At 39.4% G+C, this 21,527-nt stretch overlaps 1 protein-coding gene across 6 annotated transcripts in view; it reads left to right on the top strand.

Moving 5' to 3' along the window:
• The window catches only part of cep290 (centrosomal protein 290), a 41,254-nt gene that overhangs the window by 5,988 nt on the left and 13,739 nt on the right, over window positions 1-21,527 (top strand). For 4 of the 6 annotated variants that reach the window (XM_013910414.1, XM_013910416.1, XM_013910412.1 and 1 more), the window contains 26 exons: window positions 193-213; window positions 405-528; window positions 3,572-3,744; window positions 4,112-4,274; window positions 4,409-4,509; window positions 4,601-4,667; window positions 6,313-6,434; window positions 6,667-6,742; window positions 7,772-7,887; window positions 8,320-8,484; window positions 9,395-9,544; window positions 9,638-9,753; window positions 9,838-9,940; window positions 10,445-10,675; window positions 10,940-11,113; window positions 11,215-11,326; window positions 13,395-13,600; window positions 13,945-14,096; window positions 14,592-14,703; window positions 14,996-15,451; window positions 15,537-15,701; window positions 16,261-16,368; window positions 16,788-16,922; window positions 17,029-17,298; window positions 17,623-17,730; window positions 18,025-18,224. In XM_013910414.1, the coding sequence (XP_013765868.1) occupies window positions 193-213; window positions 405-528; window positions 3,572-3,744; window positions 4,112-4,274; window positions 4,409-4,509; window positions 4,601-4,667; window positions 6,313-6,434; window positions 6,667-6,742; window positions 7,772-7,887; window positions 8,320-8,484; window positions 9,395-9,544; window positions 9,638-9,753; window positions 9,838-9,940; window positions 10,445-10,675; window positions 10,940-11,113; window positions 11,215-11,326; window positions 13,395-13,600; window positions 13,945-14,096; window positions 14,592-14,703; window positions 14,996-15,451; window positions 15,537-15,701; window positions 16,261-16,368; window positions 16,788-16,922; window positions 17,029-17,298; window positions 17,623-17,730; window positions 18,025-18,224 (3,926 nt within the window). The remainder of the gene's footprint in view (window positions 1-192; window positions 214-404; window positions 529-3,571; window positions 3,745-4,111; window positions 4,275-4,408; window positions 4,510-4,600; window positions 4,668-6,312; window positions 6,435-6,666; window positions 6,743-7,771; window positions 7,888-8,319; window positions 8,485-9,394; window positions 9,545-9,637; window positions 9,754-9,837; window positions 9,941-10,444; window positions 10,676-10,939; window positions 11,114-11,214; window positions 11,327-13,394; window positions 13,601-13,944; window positions 14,097-14,591; window positions 14,704-14,995; window positions 15,452-15,536; window positions 15,702-16,260; window positions 16,369-16,787; window positions 16,923-17,028; window positions 17,299-17,622; window positions 17,731-18,024; window positions 18,225-21,527) is intronic. The other 2 variants (XM_013910417.1, XM_013910413.1) reach the window with 1 other exon arrangement.

Genomic DNA, 21,527 nt, shown 5'->3' with positions numbered 1-21,527 from the left:
GGTCATTGTTTATACGTTTATTTTTATTCTTTGGAACAGGGGCATCCTAATTTGGAGGTTATAGTCATATCTTGTTTTCCACCTATCTGTATCTATGTGTATGTCATGTTTCTTCTTTTGGTTCTCTCTCTTTGCCCTGTCTTTACATATAAATCTATCCTTCCTTCCATGTCTCTTGCTGCCCTGGGTCAGGTCATATATGAGCTCTGCGCTGTAAGTTTCATCCATCGTGGGCCTCTTATCTTGTAACCTCCCGTTGTTTTCGGTCCATAACGTTCTCCAACAATGAATGTGTAAATATTTATGTGTGCCACAGCTGTGCAAAATGTGTCTAACATTGAAATCCTGATAATTCTGTGTTTTGTGTTGTGTTGTGTTTTGATTTTGTGGTGAATATCCTAAAGGCTGTCCAAGAGCGTGATAATCAGATCAAGATGCTGAGTGAGCAGGTGGAGCAGTATACAGGGGAAATGGAGAGGCACACCCTACTTATTGAGGAGCTAAAGACATCTACGAAGAAAGACAGAGGTTTATACATCCCTGTTTAATTTATCAAATGTTGTTCATTAGCCTCTCTTCTGACAGTTGTTGATTGCAGACATTTGTAGTTACGGGGAATGCCCAAAAAGAGCAAACTGTAGACCAACAGGTTAAGTTAACCTTAAAAAAATACCAAACATCAAAATATAATCATCATAAAAGATATATGTTCTGAATATATCTGAATTTTTGAGATAGATGTTTTGGTTTTGGGTTTGTTTGTTTGTTACATTTTTGAGATTCATGATTAAACTAAAATTTAAACTGTTTAAATTAGAACTGATAAAACATGGTTGCATGCCTAAGAAGGTAAATGGCTCAGAACTTGCAGGTGCCACTGAGCAGTTTATGTATTTTAATGTGAGTCAGATTTTTCCCAAGTGTTTTTTTTTTCTTTAAACAGAGCAAGGGATTTTGGACATAACATTTCTTAGCATATTAGCTTTTTGGATTTTTTTTTTTGTTACCAGTGTCAGTGTTATTAGCCCCCAAAAAACTGACCTTTTAATGAGACATAGGAGAAACCACAAACCACTGATGTGCAATGAAGAGCTTAAAGCTTATGCTCAAAGCTTGTAACATCGAGTTAAAACTGAGTGTCATCATCAGTGTTTCCAAGTATCAAGAACTGGAGTAATCATCAAGAATTCCAAGGAGTTGCCACAAAGCCTGGAAGTGAAAAATTTCAAAGAAAGAAAACTAGTGAGAAATGTGCTCAGACATACAGTGGGGCAAAAAAGTATTTAGTCAGCCACCGATTGTGCAAGTTCCCCCACCTAAAATGATGACAGAGGTCAGTAATTTGCACCAGAGGTACACTTCAACTGTGAGAGACAGAATGTGAAAAAAAAAAAATCCATGAATCCACATGGTAGGATTTGTAAAGAATTTATTCGTAAATCAGGGTGGAAAATAAGTATTTGGTCAATAACAAAAATACAACTCAATACTTTGTAACATAACCTTTGTTGGCAATAACAGAGGTCAAACGTTTACTATAGGTCTTTACCAGGTTTGCACACACAGTAGCTGGTATTTTGGCCCATTCCTCCATGCAGATCTTCGAGAGCAGTGATGTTTTGGGGCTGTCACCGAGCAACACGGACTTTCAACTCCCACCACAGATTTTCTATGGGGTTGAGGTCTGGAGACTGGCTAGGCCACTCCAGGACTTTCAAATGCTTCTTACGGAGCCACTCCTTTGTTGCCCGGGCGGTGTGTTTTGGATCATTGTCATGTTGGAAGACCCAGCCTCGTTTCATCTTCAAAGTTCTCACTGATGGAAGGAGGTTTTGGCTCAAAATCTCACGATACATGGCCCCATTCATTCTGTCCTTAACACGGATCAGTCGTCCTGTCCCCTTGGCAGAAAAACAGCCCCATAGCATGATGTTTCCACCCCCATGCTTCACAGTAGGTATGGTGTTCTTGGGATGCAACTCAGTATTCTTCTTCCTCCAAACACGACAAGTTGAGTTTATACCAAAAAGTTCTACTTTGGTTTCATCTGACCACATGACATTCTCCCAATCCTCTGCTGTATCATCCATGTGCTCTCTGGCAAACTTCAGACGGGCCTGGACATGCACTGGCTTCAGCAGCGGAACACGTCTGGCACTGCGGGATTTGATTCCCTGCCGTTGTAGTGTGTTACTGATGGTGACCTTTGTTACTTTGGTCCCAGCTCTCTGCAGGTCATTCACCAGGTCCCCCCGTGTGGTTCTGGGATCTTTGCTCACCGTTCTCATGATCATTTTGACCCCACGGGATGAGATCTTGCGTGGAGCCCCAGATCGAGGGAGATTATCAGTGGTCTTGTATGTCTTCCATTTTCTGGTGATTGCTCCCACAGTTGATTTTTTCACACCAAGCTGCTTGCCTATTGTAGATTCACTCTTCCCAGTCTGGTGCAGGTCTACAATACTTTTCCTGGTGTCCTTCGAAAGCTCTTTGGTCTTGGCCATGGCGGAGTTTGGAGTCTGACTGTTTGAGGCTGTGGACAGGTGTCTTTTATACAGATGATGAGTTCAAACAGGTGCCATTCATACAGGTAACGAGTGGGGGACAGAAAAGCTTCAGAAGATGTTACAGGTCTGTGAGAGCCAGAGATTTTCCTTGTTTGAGGTGACCAAATACTTATTTTCCACCCTAATTTACGAATAAATTCTTTACAAATCCTACCATGTGGATTCATGGATTTTTTTTTTCACATTCTGTCTCTCACAGTTGAAGTGTACCTCTGGTGCAAATTACTGACCTCTGTCATCATTTTAAGTGGGGGAACTTGCACAATCGGTGGCTGACTAAATACTTTTTTGCCCCACTGTAAGTGAACGACTTAAAAAAAAAGTGCGAATTGTAGTCTCAAAGAAGACAGTCACTAGAACCTTGCACAGGAGTGAACTCCTAGGTTGCAGTCAGCCTGGAGAAAGATTATGCACACTGGAAACTCGGCCTTTGAGACGAAACTAGAGCTCTTTGGCCTCAGAGATGTTGTTTATGTTTGGAGGAAGAAGGGAAAAGTGTAAAATCAAAAGAAAATCACAGTGCCATATAGGGTGCATCTGGCTTGTCGTTTTGTCTTCCAGCACATCATGATCCCAGCACGTAGTAGCATCCAGAAATCCAAAGTGAACTTTACTGTATGGCTTCCAGAAAGCCCTGACTTGAATCCCTTTGAAAATGTGCATTGTAAACTGAAGACAAAATTTCTGCCAGAAAACCATCAAATCTGGAGGAACTTGAAAGATTTGCCAAAGAACAATGGGCTGAAATTGCTCAGGAAACATGTGCGAGACTGTTGTTAAAAGGCTTTTTATTCAGCAAAAAAAACCCTGGTGATTGGGTTCATCATTTTGACCCTGGTAGTTTTAGCTTTTTGTAAAAGAATTTTGCCTCATATATCTGTCTGTCTATCTATCCACACACACACACACACACACACACACACACACACACACACACACACACACACACACACACACACACATATATGCATAATTACAATTACATTTGTCATTTGTTCTTGAAGGCCTCCCACCTACCTTACAGCAGAAGAAAATGGAGGGGCTGAAGTTAAAGCTAGAAGCTGCAGAGACAAGAGCAACGGAAGCAGAGCATGCGGTAAAACTAGCAGAAGCTCATGCTGAGGAAAAAGACAAAGCAGTTATTGAGGCTTCAAACCGCTTGAGCCAATATGAGTCTGTAAGTCTGCAAACATTTTTTTTGTTCCTCATTTTTTTCTGTTTTATTTTGGCTTTCAGTAAAATGTTTGCAGCCAAATTAAATTATTTGTGACTTAATTTCCAGGAATTGATGCATGTGATTTTTTTTTCCTTTCCCCATCCATCCTCACTTTTAATAGAGACATTGAAATGACAATGTGACTATGGTGTGATCCACGTGCTTTTTTTGGTCTACAAACATGGTGTTTGTTTTTCACCATGCCAAATCACATCCTGATTTCCACAAAAAGCATATGAGTTAAAAACAAGGAAAAAAGACATTTAGACAAGACTTGCTTTTTGGTGAATGAAACACTTTGAACAACAACTTGGTTTCTGTTTTACAGGGCACTTATGGCCTGGAAGCAGCCATTGCAGAGATCAAAGAGTGTAAAAATCTAATTAGAGAGAGAGAATGTGAGGCAGAGGCCATGACCAAAGAGATCAACCAGCTTGAGATGAGAATCAATGACCTCATGGACGAAAACGAAGGTTTTAGAGAAAAACTAGGTCAGATGTTTTTTTGTTTTTTGTTTTTTTTTTTACTTGAATGGTCACATTGCTCAGTATATTTAGACAACACTCACTGACGTGGAACTATAAAATTAATTTAGCTTTTGTTTATACTGATCTTGACTCCGAAGGTCTGGAACCAAAGCAGGAAGTGGATCTGACAGAGTTTAGGCGTGCCACAGATCTCAGACAGCGCCGGTACAAAGCAGAAAACCAAGTGCTCACCAAAGAGGTATAATGGGAATTATACTGGTTAAAGCCAATATTTTTATATGTAATTTTGCTCATGAGCGTCTTCTACTAACACCCTGATTATTTTCTAGATTGAACGACTTGAAGAGGAAAGACTGGAATTAAAGAAACAAATCAGACGCATGGTGAAGGAAAGAGGTGACATTAAAATCACTCGGTTTAATTCCACAGATTGTTCCTTTAAAAAGTATATTTGTATATCAGCAACTCTTTTCACCCATTCTGAAAAGCTCATGTGTAGTTGGTTCACCACATCTATCGTGTAAGGCAGGGGTCGGCAACCTTTCTGATGATGAGTGCCATCTAAAATTTTATCAGAAGTCAGTGTGCCATATGATTGCATTAGCAATAAATGTAATAATGCTCTATATGAACAGTTACACACTATATAGAACCACTTTATAGAATTATATTTGTTCGCAGATGTTGGCAGCTATCAGTGAATAGTTATCAGCTATTTTGAAACAAAAAAAAGACACTTTTTATCCATAACAAGAACTCCATAACAGCAAATGAACTGTACAACAGAAAATGTGTGTTTGTTAATACAGGGATACACATGTTAATGTGATCTCTCGTCTCCCACTCAGAGACACAGGTCTCTGTGTGTCCAGCATTCAGACGGCTACCTGAGGACACTCATGTGAGAGAAAATCTGTTCACACAGATATGTAGAGCCAAGTACTCTCAATAAGGCCTCTGCAATGTTCTGAAGACAGTTAAATTTGTCAGGTAGTGATGTCCAGCAGGTGAAAATATAAGCTCCATGAACACGCACAGCTGTGGATTCCAGCTGCGTTTGTAGTTCTGCAAACTTTGATCCCCACAGAGTCGAGCTTTTCAGTTCAATCAGCTGTATTTCTATGTCCTCTGTCCAGCCAGTTAATGCGAGACAAATCTAGCTGCTCATTAAAGCTTTCTGGTTTGATCAGAAAAGAAAACATTGGTCCATACACCTGAAAGTCCTGAAAACGCATTGTGAATTCTGTCTTGAGTCTACGGCTGTATTGGTGTATTTCTGCGGTGCTGATGCTGCTCTGAGCGGACAGCTCCTGAAGCATTTCAGAATCAGAATCAGAATACTTTATTAATCCCGAAGGAAATTTGAAGTGTTGGAATGTGGAAATTTCAACATCGCTTGAAAAAACTGCCAGCTAGCCACATCCCTGTTATTTTTAGCCAACTATAAGTTGAATCTGGTAGTTGGGGTTGTTAGCTAAGATACCGTCATTAAGAATTGGCACAACTATGCGAGCTCATTTGCGATGTGCACCACTGGCCTGGCCAATAATTTTTTAATGCACCTTCTCAGATTAATTAGCTGTGCGTTGTGCGCCGTGCCATCAGTTAACCCAGCTGGCGCACGTGCCCAGGGTTGCCGACTCCTGGTGTAATGTCTCCACAAACAGGCACATAGGCCTCAGTAAGGAGCCTTGTCCACTATGTTAATGTGAAATTTATGTCTCTCAAATCCAGTTGTCCCCTATTATATACACAGACATGAAACCTACAACACTCCTTTAAGGTTCCCGGTCAGACCAAACTCATTTTCATCCTTTTGTGACACTTGCTGTCAGTTTTAATGGAAGGGACATATGAACACATTGGCCCGATGATATCTTTTCCTTGCAGGGTTTTTCCACCTAAAATGTATTTGTTTGAACCAAATCTATTGGTTTAGCTTGTACAAAAGGAAGACATTTAGCTATTTTTCTCCTGACTTCTCTTGAATTTTGAGTTTTGTTTCAGACATGCATTTTAAAAAAATGTTGCTCTTAATCAGCTGTGTCTACAGGGATTCCACAGTCAAGCTTACTGCTGGAGGAAGATGTTAGACCGAGCAGGGCGGCACAGCTGTCGCTCAATCAGAGTGGCATGTACACAGATGAAGAAACCAGGCGCAAAGTAAGACTCTCAGTAGTGACATCACCTCTTGCCACCTGACTTAGTGCCCTATATTAAAAAAGAAACATTCTCATCAAACAAACTAAGTGAGAATTATAATTTTATTTCATATTATTCAGTGAAGAATGCACCCTTTGTTGCATATTGCTTCCCATGGAATACCATGGGAAAGGGTTATGTCAAAGTTTTCAGGGTTTTTAATTTGAAACGTTACGTTAACACTGCATTTCAGAATGAGTACCTTGAAAAAGAGTTAAGCAAAAAGGAGCGAGAGCTGGAACTTCACCGGACCCAGTTTCAGGTCAAATGTAAGTGTAGTCCTGCTCTGACTTCCACTTAAAGTTCACACAGATGTTTTTACACTTGAGTCACTGTAGCATCTGTACATTATGTAATGAGACGATGATCAATGCAATATATACTGTATTGCCAAAAGTATTCACTCACCCATCCAAAAGATTGAATTCAGGTGTTCCAATCACTCTTAGGCATAAAGACTGCTTTTACATATGTTCATGAAAGAATGGCTCGCTCTCTGGAGCTCAGTGAATTTTAGTGTGGGACCGTGATACAATTGGCAGATTGTGATTGGCAATCCATAATCTGATGTATGAGTCTAGGTTTGGCGGTTGCCAGGAGAACAGTACTTGTCTGACTGCATTGTGTCAAATGTCAAGTTTCAAATCTGGTGGAGAGGGGATTATGGTGTGGGGTTGTTTTTCAGGAGTTGGGCTCAGCCCCTTTGCTCCAGTGAAAAAAAAACTCTCAATGCTTCAGCAAGACATTTTGGACAATTTCATGCACCCATGCAGTCTTGTGGGAAGAGTCTGGGGACGGGCCCTTCCTGTTCCAACTTGACTGTGTACCAGTGTACACAGTCAAGGTCTGTAAAGACATAGAAGAACAAGTTTGGTGTGGAAGAACTTGACTGGCCTGCACAGAGTCCTGACATTAACCTGACAGAACATCTTTGGGATGAATTAAAGGGGAAGCTTCTGAAAGAATGGTAAAAAAATTCCCATACACACTCCTAAACCTTACGGAAAGCCTTCCCAGACGAGTTGAAGCTCTTACAGCTGCAAAGACATCACATTAAACCCTTTGGATTAAGAATGAGATCCCACTCAAGTTCGTGTGTTCGTGTGTTCGTGTGTTCGTGTGTGTGTGTGTGTGTGTGTGTGTGTGTGTGTGTGTGTGTGTGTGTGTGTGTGTGTGTGTGAAGGCAGACAAGCGATTACTTTTGGCAATATAGTGTATTTAAAACATTTTTATCTGAATGATTTATCTCTGGGGTACTGCTTCCCCATTGTTATTCATTCCTGTGCATGAACTCTTAGTGGAAGAACTTTCAAAGGTGAAAAAAGATCTGGAGGCTGCTCTGAAAGATGTCCTTCAAGCAATGAGGATTAATCAAGAGGCTGTTTCTGTTCCTAATCTGGAAAGGTTGGCCAATGTAAGTATGCATGAAAACTGATGTGAAACAGTGCTTAGTTTAAGACGACATTTGATTAATAGATAGTGTTTTTCAACGTGTTTCACACGGGCTCACTTTACATCATGCCTTTACACGTAGATAAGCTGAAAACAATGGACTTTGTCACTCGTCTGCATTTTACCGTTGACCTTGTCATTTGATGAAACACAGGGTTTGCCTCATAGCAACCTGATAAACAAATGTGGTTAGCTTCAAAGAAAAAGGCAAGAAAGCCATGCAACATACCAATCAGCAAGGAAGTAGCAGATGCTAGCACACACCAAACACATGAAAATCAATCTTGGATAGTGGCATAAATGTATTTTTATCCTCTACAACTGTTGCATCGAGGATTTGAGAATAGCTGTTTTTTTTGGGGGGTGGCAGTAAACTTTACTCATTCTCTTACAGGCTTTAGATGTCAGTGGCATGGGTGGCCAGTCTGAGTCAGCCCCACACTTCAGGTCCCAAATACACCAGCTGGTGGGGAGAAATGAAGAACTGAGGCAGGAGCTAAAATCAGCTCGTGAGGAGGCAACCGACAGCTTGAGTCAGCTTGCCAGAGCCAAAGAAAAGGTAGATTAATATGATTTAAGTTAATTACACAAATTAATAATGTGGTGGACTGGCAGCTTTATTTGGCCATATTTCTGTCTTTGGCAAGAAAACAAAGCGGTATGATTTCTCAACTTTCTCAAAGCCAAGCATGTATTAAACTCTAGTTATGGAAGCCCAAATCCCAGTGGTAATGGTTGCGTGTTTCTTCTCCAAATCAAAAAAAATTATTTTCTTATGTAAAAGTTTGTAACCACTGAAATATAAAGATTTATGAAGATAGCTGCATGCCTGGCATGGGCTCCATGGCGGAGAGTCATTAACATGTCTAGAAGATATTTCTTTCCTTTTTTTTTGGTCTGGTCAGTCGCCTGTTTTTGATATCTGCTACTTCTGTTTCATATAATGAAAGAAACGAGGTAAACAAACTTCTGTCTCAACTGTTCGGCATGCATTCAGTTTCAATTTTCAAAATGATAAAACTTTCTTACAAATAACACTTAACAAAAGCCACATTATCCAGAACACAGACAGTAACAATTTTGTTTAAAATGGGGAAGCCTCCTTTACAGAACTCCTCTGCCATTTCTCCAGTTTTATTTTCCAATAAGATTTTCTCTTTTTGTTGATTATTCTTTTTCATTATTTATTCCTTTGTCTGATAATTTTTTTCACAAGTAGTGTAGTGTTATTTTAATCATCTATGTATTACTGCCTTTAGTCTCAATAATGTTTTGTTACCTTATGTTTGTGGTACATTACAATGGCCTCCTCACATTCAGTAATCAAGCAATCCATGCCGTATTGTCCCAAACTGTGCTAAATAATACTTTGAATCTAGAGACAAATGCAGGAACTTTTTGATAAACAACACAACGTTTAATAGCCAGGTTTTGCTTGTGATTTTTTTTAAATTATCTGTGCCTGTTAGATATGCCAACTTGAAAGTGAGTTGGAGTTGCTCAGGAAGTCTGGCAGTAATGGAGTCGTCCTCAGACCTCTGACCCTTCCCGAGGGCCTGGAGCCCAGCAGCACTGAAGTCATCAGTTCCCTGAATGAGTACGCCGTTCGACTCCTTCAGGTTAGTGTCGCTGTCTTCCAATAATAAGATTGGGAAGAACTATAAACTAATTGTTTCAAGTAAAATCTAAATAAATTGATCATAATTATTTAGGAGCTCAAAAACAAGGAGGAAAAAATGCAGAAACTTGCAGGTGCTCTGGAAGAATACAAGGAGAAGTTTTCTGTTATTAGCCATCAACAGGGACTTCTCTACAAAGAGTACCTGAGGTGGGTTATCATGAAAGGTTTTGCGCATTGTGGGTGATTTATTTACATGTAAGAATCTCAAATATTTTCCTGTGTTTTTCTCAGTGAGAAGGCAAAGTGGCAGAAGGAGAAGGAGACATTCACAGAGATGAAGAACAGGCTGGACAAACAAAAGCAGGTGGATGACGTTAAAATCAAAGAGTTCAGTGTAAGTCAGCTTTAAAAGGTTAATAATACTTAAATGCTACAAGATGCACTGTGTTTATTTTGCAAACACTTTCAATGTGGCTCTCATTCACTCACATAGACATATGGTTTACGATGATTCACTGTTAAAGGCTGACAACATGGAACTAAATGTGTCTCAGACAAATTACTGGAATATTTTCCTTTAACTCAATAAACATAAAATGCACATTAGGGGAACAGACAACTTGTTCTGGTGTGTAGTGTGCAATATCAGCAAGTCGACCAGCAGCTCTTAAGTGATTAAATAACTATGTTTTGACATTTTTACAAATTTGAGATGTACAAATATAAAATATCAGGGTAGAATTTTGCTGTGCTTCTTTTTCCTTCTGGTGTCAGTTTTATTTGTTTTGTGCATTTATGTTCAATATAGGTATTTGTTGTGCCTGGAAATGAACAAATAAATGAAATGAATGAATGAAATGAAATGAAATTAAGAGCAATTATTCACCTTATCTATCAGGATCTGCTGGACACACTTCAGAAGGATCCAGAGGACATCAGAAGACAGCTGAGTGAAGCAATTCGTAAGCTGACAGTGCTCAAAGTTAATGAGAAGAAACTGGCGCGACGCTACACAACCCTGCTGGAACAAGAACAGCACCTCCGCAAGGAAAACGGCAAGCTAAGAGATGAGAGCAGCCAGATGCAGGTTTCGGTCACTCAGAGGATAGGTTACCTTCAGAGATACAAGGTACCAAGAAGCTAAATCCCACCAAAAGCCTTGGGGGGGAAACCAATTCTTATCTATTGTCTTTTATCGCAACTAGGTGAGACTATATAAAACATTTTACATAAAAGTTTCTCACTCAAAGTTTTCTTTAAATAACAGAAAATAATTTATGAAATATTGTGAACATTTCTATCAGAGAGAGTGTAGCAAAAAGTTGTGTTTTTAGCACTACTGTATGTTCATTCAGCACCTTTCTAACGTCATTGCCTTTTATTTGGTCTTTAGGAAATGGCTGCATATAAAATAGCAGCACTACAGAAAGCTTTGGATGATAGTGTGCCCTCATCAGACCTGGAGAAGGCTAACAAACAGTACACAGAGCTAACAGTCAAATACAGAAACATGCTACAGAGAGACAGCCACCTCATACAAAGAACCACCAACTTAGAACATTTGGAGGTATTAAAAAAAACATTTCCTGACCAGGTTTGTCCCAAATCTCATGTTGTGTTCTTGACTAATGATAACACTTTATTAATCTTTTTTTCCCTTCCTCTCAGAGTGAGAATGAGTCTCTCCGAGAACAAATCTCTGCCATGAATAAAGAACTGGAGATCACGAAGGAGAAACTTAATACTTTAGAGCAAAGATGGGAGAACATCCCTTCAACAGGTAAACTAAGGATATTGATCATTACAAACAGTTTTGTTTGTAACAAAATTCATCATATAATGATGTGAGTGTTGGCCACAAGTACAACATTAAAAACTGATTCCCACCTTCAACAAAAACAATGGTGGGTGGGGTGGGTAGAAGAATCAAGAATCACATCTGAACTGCATATCTGAAATAAATTGGTCTGAAAGAATTTTGGTTCAACCTCAGTTTTTATAAATTTGATCCTATTTTTGTCCATAAAGAGGTTTAAGGGAACATCTTGTAGTTCACTATAAATATTTTGAAGTTAGAATAAAAGATGTTCCAGCATTTTTGGATTCACAACAAGGTATCACAGTCTATGAAGGCTTTTACAAGCTGAAGTTCCCGCCATGAAAACATTTACTGGGCTGTGGTAAAACCGCTGGAATAAACCAAGGGCACAGGCTTCCCACAGGGCCAAAAATTACAGTTATTTATGTCTACTGCTTTCTTCCTGAGCTTTCATCTACTGTATTGTCCTGCATGCAGTGTTGTAAGACAGCTTGAATACATTTAGTGCTCATTGGATCTGAGCCATAGCTAGTGGGGTCATTGCATTCCTGTCTCAACAATGAGGAGGTTGGGTAAAATTCATCATATAATGATGTGAGTGTTGGCCCGGCTGCAACATTAAAAACTGACTCCCACCTTCAACATAAACAGTGTAGGGGTGGGTAAATTGTATAACAATCACATTTTTGAATTTCATATCTGAAAGCAAATTGGTATGAAACAATGCTCGTAGACAGTTGTGTATCATTTTTGCTGGATAACTGCTTGAAGTTTTGCGAATCCTCAGTTCACCCCACAGTTTGTCAAAGAGATTTATGTCAGGGCTTTGTGCAGGCCATTCAATAACATTCACTTTGGTCTTCTGGACATAGTTCTTGACCATGTTTTGGGTGTTTGTCATGCTAGAAGACAAAACGATGACCTAGACCCAGTTTTGCTGCTGCTTAAAGTTTTCCTCCAGATTCTTCACGTATCCTTCCTTCTTCCTGATTCCTTCCACCTTGACGAGATTCCCAGTTCCAGGCGTACTGAAACATCTTAACAGCATAATACTCTCACCACCATGTTTTACTGTGGTATTCTTTAGGTTGTATGCTTCTCCATTCTTTTTCCAAACTATGTTTTAACAGTCTGTTTTTAATCTCATCTGATGAGCGTCAAGTACACAGAATCTTTCTCCAGGTTGCCTATAGCATCCTTCAACATTCAATTCATTCCTGTGCATGGTTCTAGTGATTGTCTTCTTTGACACTACAATTCCTAACTCTTTCTAACTCATTCACTAGTGTCTTGGCAGTTCTTTTGAATCTTCAGGCACATTTCTCATTAGTTTTCTTTCCAGAGTCTTTGAAATCTTTCACTTTGTACCTCTGCCAGGGTCACTCTGCACCGTGTGGCTCTTCCTTGAATTTCAATTTCAGTTTCAGTTTTCAGTTTTATTTGTCATATGCAAGTTAGCACAGGGTCAATATTGCAATGAAATGTGTTTGACGAGCAGCAGTCACTCAGCAGCATGAATTTCTTGATAATAGTTATCGTTCCAGTTCTTAACACGCGTAAACGCTCAAGTTTAAAGTGGTTGTTTTTGTTTTGGGAGTGTTGTTTTTTGCACGTGCCTAGTCAAAACCTTCCTGAGGTTTTTCTGCCTGGAAGATAACCCTCAGTTTTAACGTGGTTTTACATGCTTTGAGCACTACAAAGTCACAGCAGTCAGTTTTTCAAATAACTAATAATATTTGACCTTGGTCATTTTTGTTTGTTCTGAAATCATTCTGTTATCGTGTGCCAACAGAAGTAACTTGTGCTTTCTAAATAAAATTAGTATGATAAGAATTTCTATGTCGAAGATTGATTGCTCTGTTAAAAAACGCACTCAGGAAATTTTTGGCTAATAATTTTGTCCTTATCTGTATACAATGCCACAGTTTAACATCATTTAAGTAAATTTTGCATATAATCTTTATATTTGTATTTAATATATTGTGTGTGTTAAATTATCATTCCACACTGTTTATTATTTTATTATCAGGAGAAGAAAATGAGATGGATAAGGCAGAAAAGGCATCACTCAACAATGAGATGATATCTGCTGCAAGACGAATCACCACTTTAGAGATGAAGGAGCTGAATGAGAGGCAGAGAGCTGAGCATGCCCACAAAATGTATGAGCACGTGAAGAACTCACTTAAGCAGGTGGAGGAGCGCAATGTGGAACTGGAATCCAAGTTTGTGGAAGTATGAGACCAAGGAAATAGACAGATATGTTTTTCTGTGGCACATGAAATGTGTTGTTTTCCCAGCCATCACCATGACCATCTTTTAACATATCTAAAAGGCTATTTGGTTCACCTGACACATAATGTTACAGTGAGAGAAGTGAATTCATTTTGATTGGACTGGATTTGCATTTTTATGCTATCCAGAACCTGCTCAAAAAGAATTTTTTATTTCATTATCTTAACATTTTAGTTCACAACCTTTGCGATATATCTCGCTTGTCAGTCTCTATCAGGTTGTGGGTGTTCAAAAAAGAATTTATATGACTCTTATCAAGAAGTCTTACTTCTGTTTCTCTTTAGTTGACTAAGATGAATGTGGAGGCCCAAAGGCTTGAGCGGGAGCTGAGAGATGAGCTGGCAAGCAGCGTGAGCAAAGCTGCGAGCGATGCAGACAGAGCCAAGATTGCAGAGCTGGAGAAGGCAGAGGCTGAGCTTCGCAATGAGGTTTCTAAGTGCGTCTGACAGCGACTATGCCTTAGATTGATTTTTGTTTTTGTTTTGTTTTTTGCTCTCTATTGTGTGCTCTAAGTTTTGATAAGCACTGCAATCACAATCATCCCGTGTGTGTGTGTGGAGGGGGAGGGGGGTGGATTTATAGAAGCATAGGTTTTGAGGTCACAGCATTGTATTCAAGATCAAGCATCAGGATCCTATCAAAGATAAGCTTGTCCTTGTCAGGGGGGTTCAAAATATTACAAGCAAGTTTGTTTTTTATGATTGTTTAGTATTGATTGATACCACTACCACCATTTATTCATTCATCAATAATTAAAGACAATGATCACAGTGTTTCACTATAAAATACCAGATCATTAACAAAAATTAAAAAACACCTAAACTAATACGCAGCTGTAATGTTGGTATTTAAAGGGATTCATTATTTTATTTTAAAAACAAAACATAAAACATGTTATGTTGCAATTTCTATGCTTTTTTCCCTTTGGCAGGCTTCAGGAGGTCTCTGATGTGGCTGTGACACAGGTGTCTGCTCTACAGGCCAAACAAAAAAGCAACGAAAAAGAAGTGGAAACTTTGAGGAGGCAAATATTGGACTACCAGGTAACTTGGTTTTGCTTTCAGCTTCTTTACTTGAGTTTACGTTGTTTAACCTGATGACTGTGTTGATAAAAGAACTTTCTCAAGCAGGTCCTTTACTGCACTTTCTGTTTGTTGCCATTTGACAGTGAGAGATACTTTGAAATCAATCATTGCAACTTTTTATGGTGATTTGTACAGATTTTCAGATCTTTGCTTTCAACAAAAAAGTGGAACAAATGTCAGTGGTTTGTTAAATTCTCACATGTCTGCGAGACAAAAATCAAAGAGAAATCATGCTTTGTTTTTCACTCAGTCGCAGTCAGACGAGAAGGCCCTCATTGCAAAGCTTCACCAGCACATTGTGGCTCTGCAGCTCAGTGAGTCAGATGCTTTGGGAAAACTTGAGGCTGCCACCAATCACATCCAGCAGTTGGAGGCCTACAAGCTGCGAGCTGAACAGCGGCTCGATGCAAGTGAGCGTACTCTGTTTCTCGCTCGCCAAGAGGGCAGAAACCGCTCGAAGCACCTACGGCAGACTATCCAGTCGCTCCGTAGGCAGTTTGCAGGTGCGTTGCCACTTCCTCAGCAGGAAAAGTTCTCTTTGACCATGCTGAGCCTCCAGGAGGACCGAGCAAAAGCTCAAGAGGAGAAAAAGAGGGCAGAGCAGGAGAGCAAGAGAGTGGAGGGAAGGGCAGAGGAGCTGGAATTAAAGCTGCAAGGGCTGGAAGAGCTCGTCTCAACCCTAAAGGATGTGAAAGGGGCCCAGAAGGTTAGTGGGGAGTAATATTCTTGAGATCACATCTTGTCTTGTTTTGACAGTTGCCAAAAACCACACTGTCTATGACTTAAACCAGGTCACTGAGTGGCACAAAAAGATGGAGGAAACTCGCCTGCAGGAGCTCAGGAAAGGCAGGGAACTGGTGGTCCAGAAGGAGGAGATAAAATATCTCTGGAACCTTGTAAAGGAACAGGAACAAACCATCCACTCACTGGAAGAGGATATTGTTCAGCAAAAGACTGTGAGCGAAAAATTAATTCTTACACACACCCAAATTTGCTCATTTTTCAATCACTATAAAATTCAAATTTTATTTGTCACATACACAGTCATACACAGTACGATATGCAGTGAAATGCTTACACAACTGCTCGTGACATAAAGAGAAAAAAAGGCTATGAATAAGATAGGAAATAAATATGAAAATTAAAAGGTAAATTTAACTAGGAAGGAATAAAATGAAATATATAAATTAAAGTTGAAAATAAAATAACTGTACAACAAAATACACAAATACACAGTATAGAAATATATAAGAATGTATGAAGAAATATAAATATATATATATATATACAATAACAGCAGCTGTACAGTATTAAGTGGAAATGAAGAAATATAATGTCCAGTGTTGTGCAATCAACACATGAGAGTTACACAGAAATTGAAATGATTGTGGGCTGATTAAACTGCAATGAGTGGAGATTTTTTGTGAATACATATTTAGGAAACTTATTAATGAGGTTTTAGGTGCATAAGCGCTTCGGGGTAATGCAGTAATATCTTCTCATTACTGTATAAAGCTTCACGAAGAATGCCAGCTTGCATGGGATCAGCGAGAGGTGGAGATGGAGCGTCAGCTGGACTATTATGAGAAGCATCAGGATGAAATTCTGAGCAATGCAGAAAAGGTAAACCATTGTTTAACTAATTAAAAAAAAAAAGAAAACACTGAAAACAAAATCAGCTGGATTTCCAGCTTTTTCCATTTTTAATCCTCAACTGTAAAAGGCTGATGGACCGGGCATGGTGGACATCCATCATGCGAGAATGAGGCAAAGTGATATAGAACAAGTTCATGCGTTTCCGATGAATATTGGTGATCTTGACCTCATGGTGAGAGGTCAAGTTATCTTAAAATCTTGTGTACATGATAACTTGAAAGATGTCACCTAAGATTTTCGAATTGATACCATAAGTGTATCTACTAGGAGGCTGAGGGCAGCACTGGCAGTCCAGTTTTTGATTATTTAATGTGCAATTTTACATGTAATTAGTTTCTTTAACATGCTATTGCAAAGGTAATTACTCTATTTTTGTCTGTTGTAAGCTTGATGAAGGTAAAGGATGGCTACCAGACCCAAGTCTACCTCTTGCTCGTCAGTTAGAGTTTACCTTGGGAAAAATCAGAGAGCATGTCCGCACCATTTTGGAGACACAGGCCACGTGCAGAAGTTTGGACAAGGCACAGTATTTTGTCCCTGTTCACATACTCAGCAGTCCCTATAAGTATATAGCAATATTATTTTTTATTTATTATTGTTTTAATTTGTTCATTTGTACATATGCAGAAATTGAAAGAGAGGGAAGCAGCTCTGTGGAAGGCAGAACAGAACATCGTGTCAAGGGATAAAGTAATCAACGAGCTGCGTCTGCGGCTCCCAGCTGCTGCCGACAGAGAACGGCTGCTAGCCGACCTTGCCAAACATGAAGAGGGGCAGTCAGACAGACAGTCTGCCCTCAAGCTGGCTCACCAGACCATCAAAGACCTGCAGGATCGACTTGACAAAAAAGAGGATATAATAAAGAAATACCAGAACCAGCTGGCTCAAGCTAGACAGGTACAGTGATATAAGATGAAATATTGGCTGTGCAGTGATTTTAAGCACAGCAAGTCTCTGATGTTGATTTCTTTTCTATGGGCTGAGGAGAATCATTAGCAAGTCAGTAAGATTTTATTAGTGATTAATTGCAGTGTTATAGAATCTTCAACAGGTGAAAAAATTAAAATCGCAGATCTTAAACAGGGTAAATATCACTGGTTAACTCTATACATGAAGTATTTCAGTTATTTACTTCATTTAAGGCACCATCACAACAGTTTAAACATGTTTTCTTTTTTAACCATTTATTTGTTTAATTGTCCTCAATGGTGTTGATACCAGGACCAAGAGGAACTGATAAAGAGACATCAGGAGGAGATGAAGATGTTGCACGAGAAGCTGGACTTGCACACGGACACCTCGCTGGATCGCTTCAGACAGACAGCGATGGTACTGGTGCCCTTGTTTCAGAACTTTTTTGTTCTGTTTTTGTAGATTTTGATCTTTGATGTAAGGCTCACAAGAACATTAGACCACTGCAGACCAGATAAGGCATTCAGATTCATTTCTTGAAGTGTATTTCCACAAATAACTGGATGTATTTCACACCAATTTTCCCAACGTAACAAAAGATAATCAACAAAGGATGTGCTGTATTTGTATAAAGAAAGACCAGCAGAGAAAAACATGTCTCTAAGAGTCTTTGAGCTTATAAGGCTTCTGTTTAATTCTCTCTCTGTCCAGGAGTTGATGAAAAAGCCCACCTTAAGGGTACCAACCTCCAAACACGTGGAGCGTCTGGCTGAGCTAGAGCAAACAGTGGCCGAGCAAGACATTTCACTTTGCTCTCTCACTGAGAAGCTGAAAGTGACCACTGCTGAGCTGGAGCGACTGAAAGCTACCATGGAAACAGAGGCTAAGAGACACGCTGGCGAGACGTCAAAGTGATTATCACTTTTAGTTGTTTTTTTGTTTTTTTAAATGTGTGTTTATTTCAGTTTTTTTAACCCAGTGTTTGTGACTAAAAGTTATATTAAAGCAGCATCGGAATGCTTAATGTTTCCTTAATGTAGTCTGTAAAGTAAATATTTAAGTACTTCATGGATGTAGCTACTCATATTGGTTGCCCATTTGTTAGGGAAGTCCCACGTGAAGGCACAAGATGTACATTTTTGTTTTTATTATCTTGGTTCACTGCACATTCAAATAATAGCACCTTGTGCAAGCAGAGCCTGTTTTATCCTTCTTAATTACTTTAATGAGAAACATAATTTATAAAATAAATATCCTACTGTATTCAGTATGGCTTAAATTTATCAATCAAGACCATAAATGCAACAGGAAAGTGTTTACTGGAGTCATTTATCCAGGAAGTTGAAGGATGTTTTAGACTTCTGTGCAATCAGACTTTTTCTGCAGCCAGAAGAACCACTTGCTGGTGGCCCTTCCAAAGAAACAGCTGTAAGACAATTTCTACATTAGCTTCACTATACAGGCATAACATTACAAGCACAGATTAATTCTTCTACATGGCACCTTTTAGTGGGTGATATATATTAGGAAGGAAGTGAACATTTTGTCTGTAAAGTTGATCTGTTAGAAGCAGGAAAGATTGGCAAGCATAAGGATTTGAGTTGTGATGGCTAGACGACTGGGTCAGAGTAAAACTGCAGCACTTGTAGGGTGTTCCCAGACTGCAGTGGTCTTGTATTTGCTTTGTATCTATAAAGGAAGTGGTCCAAAAAAAGAACAGTGGTGAACCAGCAACAGGGTCATGGACGCTAAGGTTCACTGATGCACGTGGGGAGTGAAGGCTGGCCCGTGTGGTCCAACAGACCAGCTACTGTAGCTCACAAGGAGCACAACAACAAGTTTGAGGTGTTGACGTGGCCTCTAAATTCCCCAGTTCTCATCTGTGGGATGTGCTGGACAAACAAGTCAGATCCATGGAGGCCTAATAGGACTTAAATGATCTGTTGCTAACATCCCAGTGCTAGATACAACAGCACACCTTCAGGGCTCTAGCGGAGTCCATGCCTCAAAAGGGTCAGGGCTGTTTAAGCAGCAAAAAGGGTGACCACCAGTGCTGTGGACATGGGTTCATTTTAATGGATTCATTCATAACTAGCCAAGAAAATGAGCATTGCCAGAATTCACTCGAGTGTACCCATACTTAACCAAAACATTCAATTTACTGAAGAAGGACAGCATCAGTGTTGTGACTGAAAGGGTTTGGCTGGCTTAGTGCATATGTAAGAGTTTCTCTTTCAGAGAGCAACATGTTGGAAGGAGGGTGCTTGAATTAATGATGTAAATTTGATTTGCACTACACAGTTGAATGGAAATTGCAACAAATTTAGTGCTAAAAAAAAACATGTTATACTGTGTCTGATGTGGTTGTGATAGATGCGTCTACACTCTATCAGAGTGATGTCTCAAAGCAGTGACCATGCCAGTGTCTTGTAACACATTGAGTCCTCATTCTGCCTGTTTAAAACTGAGCCTCACATGTTTCTGCCCCTCAGTCATGCTGGTATTTTGATGGAAGAGTGCAGAACTTAATTCTGTTACTTAGTTACTTTTTATAGTGAGCTGTTGTGTCTGCAGTGCTTTAGATGTTCAGTCACATTTTGACACAATAAAAATGTCTCGTGCTGAGTGTGTCTCGTGCACGCACATGATAAAGTAGTTTGAAACACTGCTCTCCTCTGGGTACATCGAGTCAGATTAATACAGAGGACAGCTGTCCACACAAGAACTTCTAACAAAAGAGTAGTAAGAGCAGGTTTCCTGAATGTATGTGCTGTGTGGAATTGGAAGCCAAAAAATACATTAACGATAGTCTAAGGGGCTTTTGGGAAAAAAGCATCTGGGCTTCTTTAAGTTAACGTTTCCAAGTTAAGTTTAAGTTTAAACTTAAAGATGTCCAGACGCTTTTCTTTCCAAGCTCCTTAGACTATGATGACCTGACTGACTGAGAACCTTCACAGACACACATTAACAATACATTTCTTAAACAGAGGTGGTGAGATGCACAAATTATTGCGTAAATGATATCACTACGGCATTCTTCAAAGCAGTCATATGCTTTAGTGAAATGAGTAACTCACAGTTGTAAACAGATATAAGCACAGCCTTAATCTTGCGTGGGCCTCTTCAATAATGCAGCTGCAGTTAAGACTCGTGAGGTGATGATGCAAATATCTGGAGGCTGTGGTGGTATTGAATAGTACCGTGTTATATTTTATAAGTATTTAAGCTATGGGTGCGTCCACACAAAGATGCAACTTTTCTAGACTTTTGTTCTCAAAAGGCCTTTAACACTACAAGCTTTAGCCATTTGCTCACATGTTCATACAGCTCTTATTGTAGACATATGACATTTTCCTTATCACACTCACATACCAATAGAAGCTTTGTTTTGGGATTCAGAATATTGCCCAAGGACACTTTGAAAATGCACACTGGATTAGCCAAGGATTGAACAACAGACCTTCTGATTAATGGGCAACCCAGTTTGTGACGTTTGATTCGACATGCTATCTGTAGAAATGAAAAAGAATATCTATGCTTGTGTCAAACTCTGAGTTATCAACATTAGGTATTTCAATATTATTTAAACTCACTGAGTTAGAAGATTTAAAAGAGTAGAGATTTTTTTCAGGTTTAAGGATATGAAGTGTGAGACTACGCCCTAGAACTGGCATTAGACCCTGTTAACCCTTGATATGCTGCTATGTTGCTTTTCACACAGTTGATGCAATGGCTGAGATCATTATAAGCCTGGGATCAGAGCTGCATTAGTGCCTGACAGATTCTTTCCTTAGTTTACAAAGCATCATTCCACAGCTCCTTTGTCCTGATTTTGCAGACTAAAATACTAACGCCTACACAGTTATATCACTGGCGTTACTTCATATCAAAATGGCAAGTTTTACTGACCACCTTTAAGTACTTTAGAGTAGAAGCCACATTTAACAACAAAGTCTGTAACTGTGGGCACTTTGTCTGTCTCTTATACATGGGAAATTTAGAATCACCAGTTAATCTAACATGCATGTGTTTGAAGTGTGGAAGGAAGCTGGATTACTCAGAGGAAACCCAAACCAGTCACCAGGAGAACATCCAAAAACAGAGAGGCCCCACTTGTGGTTCAAACCAGTAATTTTCTAACTTTATGGCTGTAAAGTAACAATGCTAACTACTGCCCAGAGGGGAAAAAAATGTTGCTTTCAATAGTCCAATAT

The sequence above is a fragment of the Pundamilia nyererei genome, unplaced genomic scaffold (genome assembly GCF_000239375.1).
Source record: "Pundamilia nyererei isolate P.nyererei 1_Seehausen unplaced genomic scaffold, PunNye1.0 scaffold00043, whole genome shotgun sequence".
Lineage (NCBI taxonomy): Eukaryota > Metazoa > Chordata > Actinopteri > Cichliformes > Cichlidae > Pundamilia > Pundamilia nyererei.
This window is presented reverse-complemented; position numbering and strand designations above follow the sequence as displayed.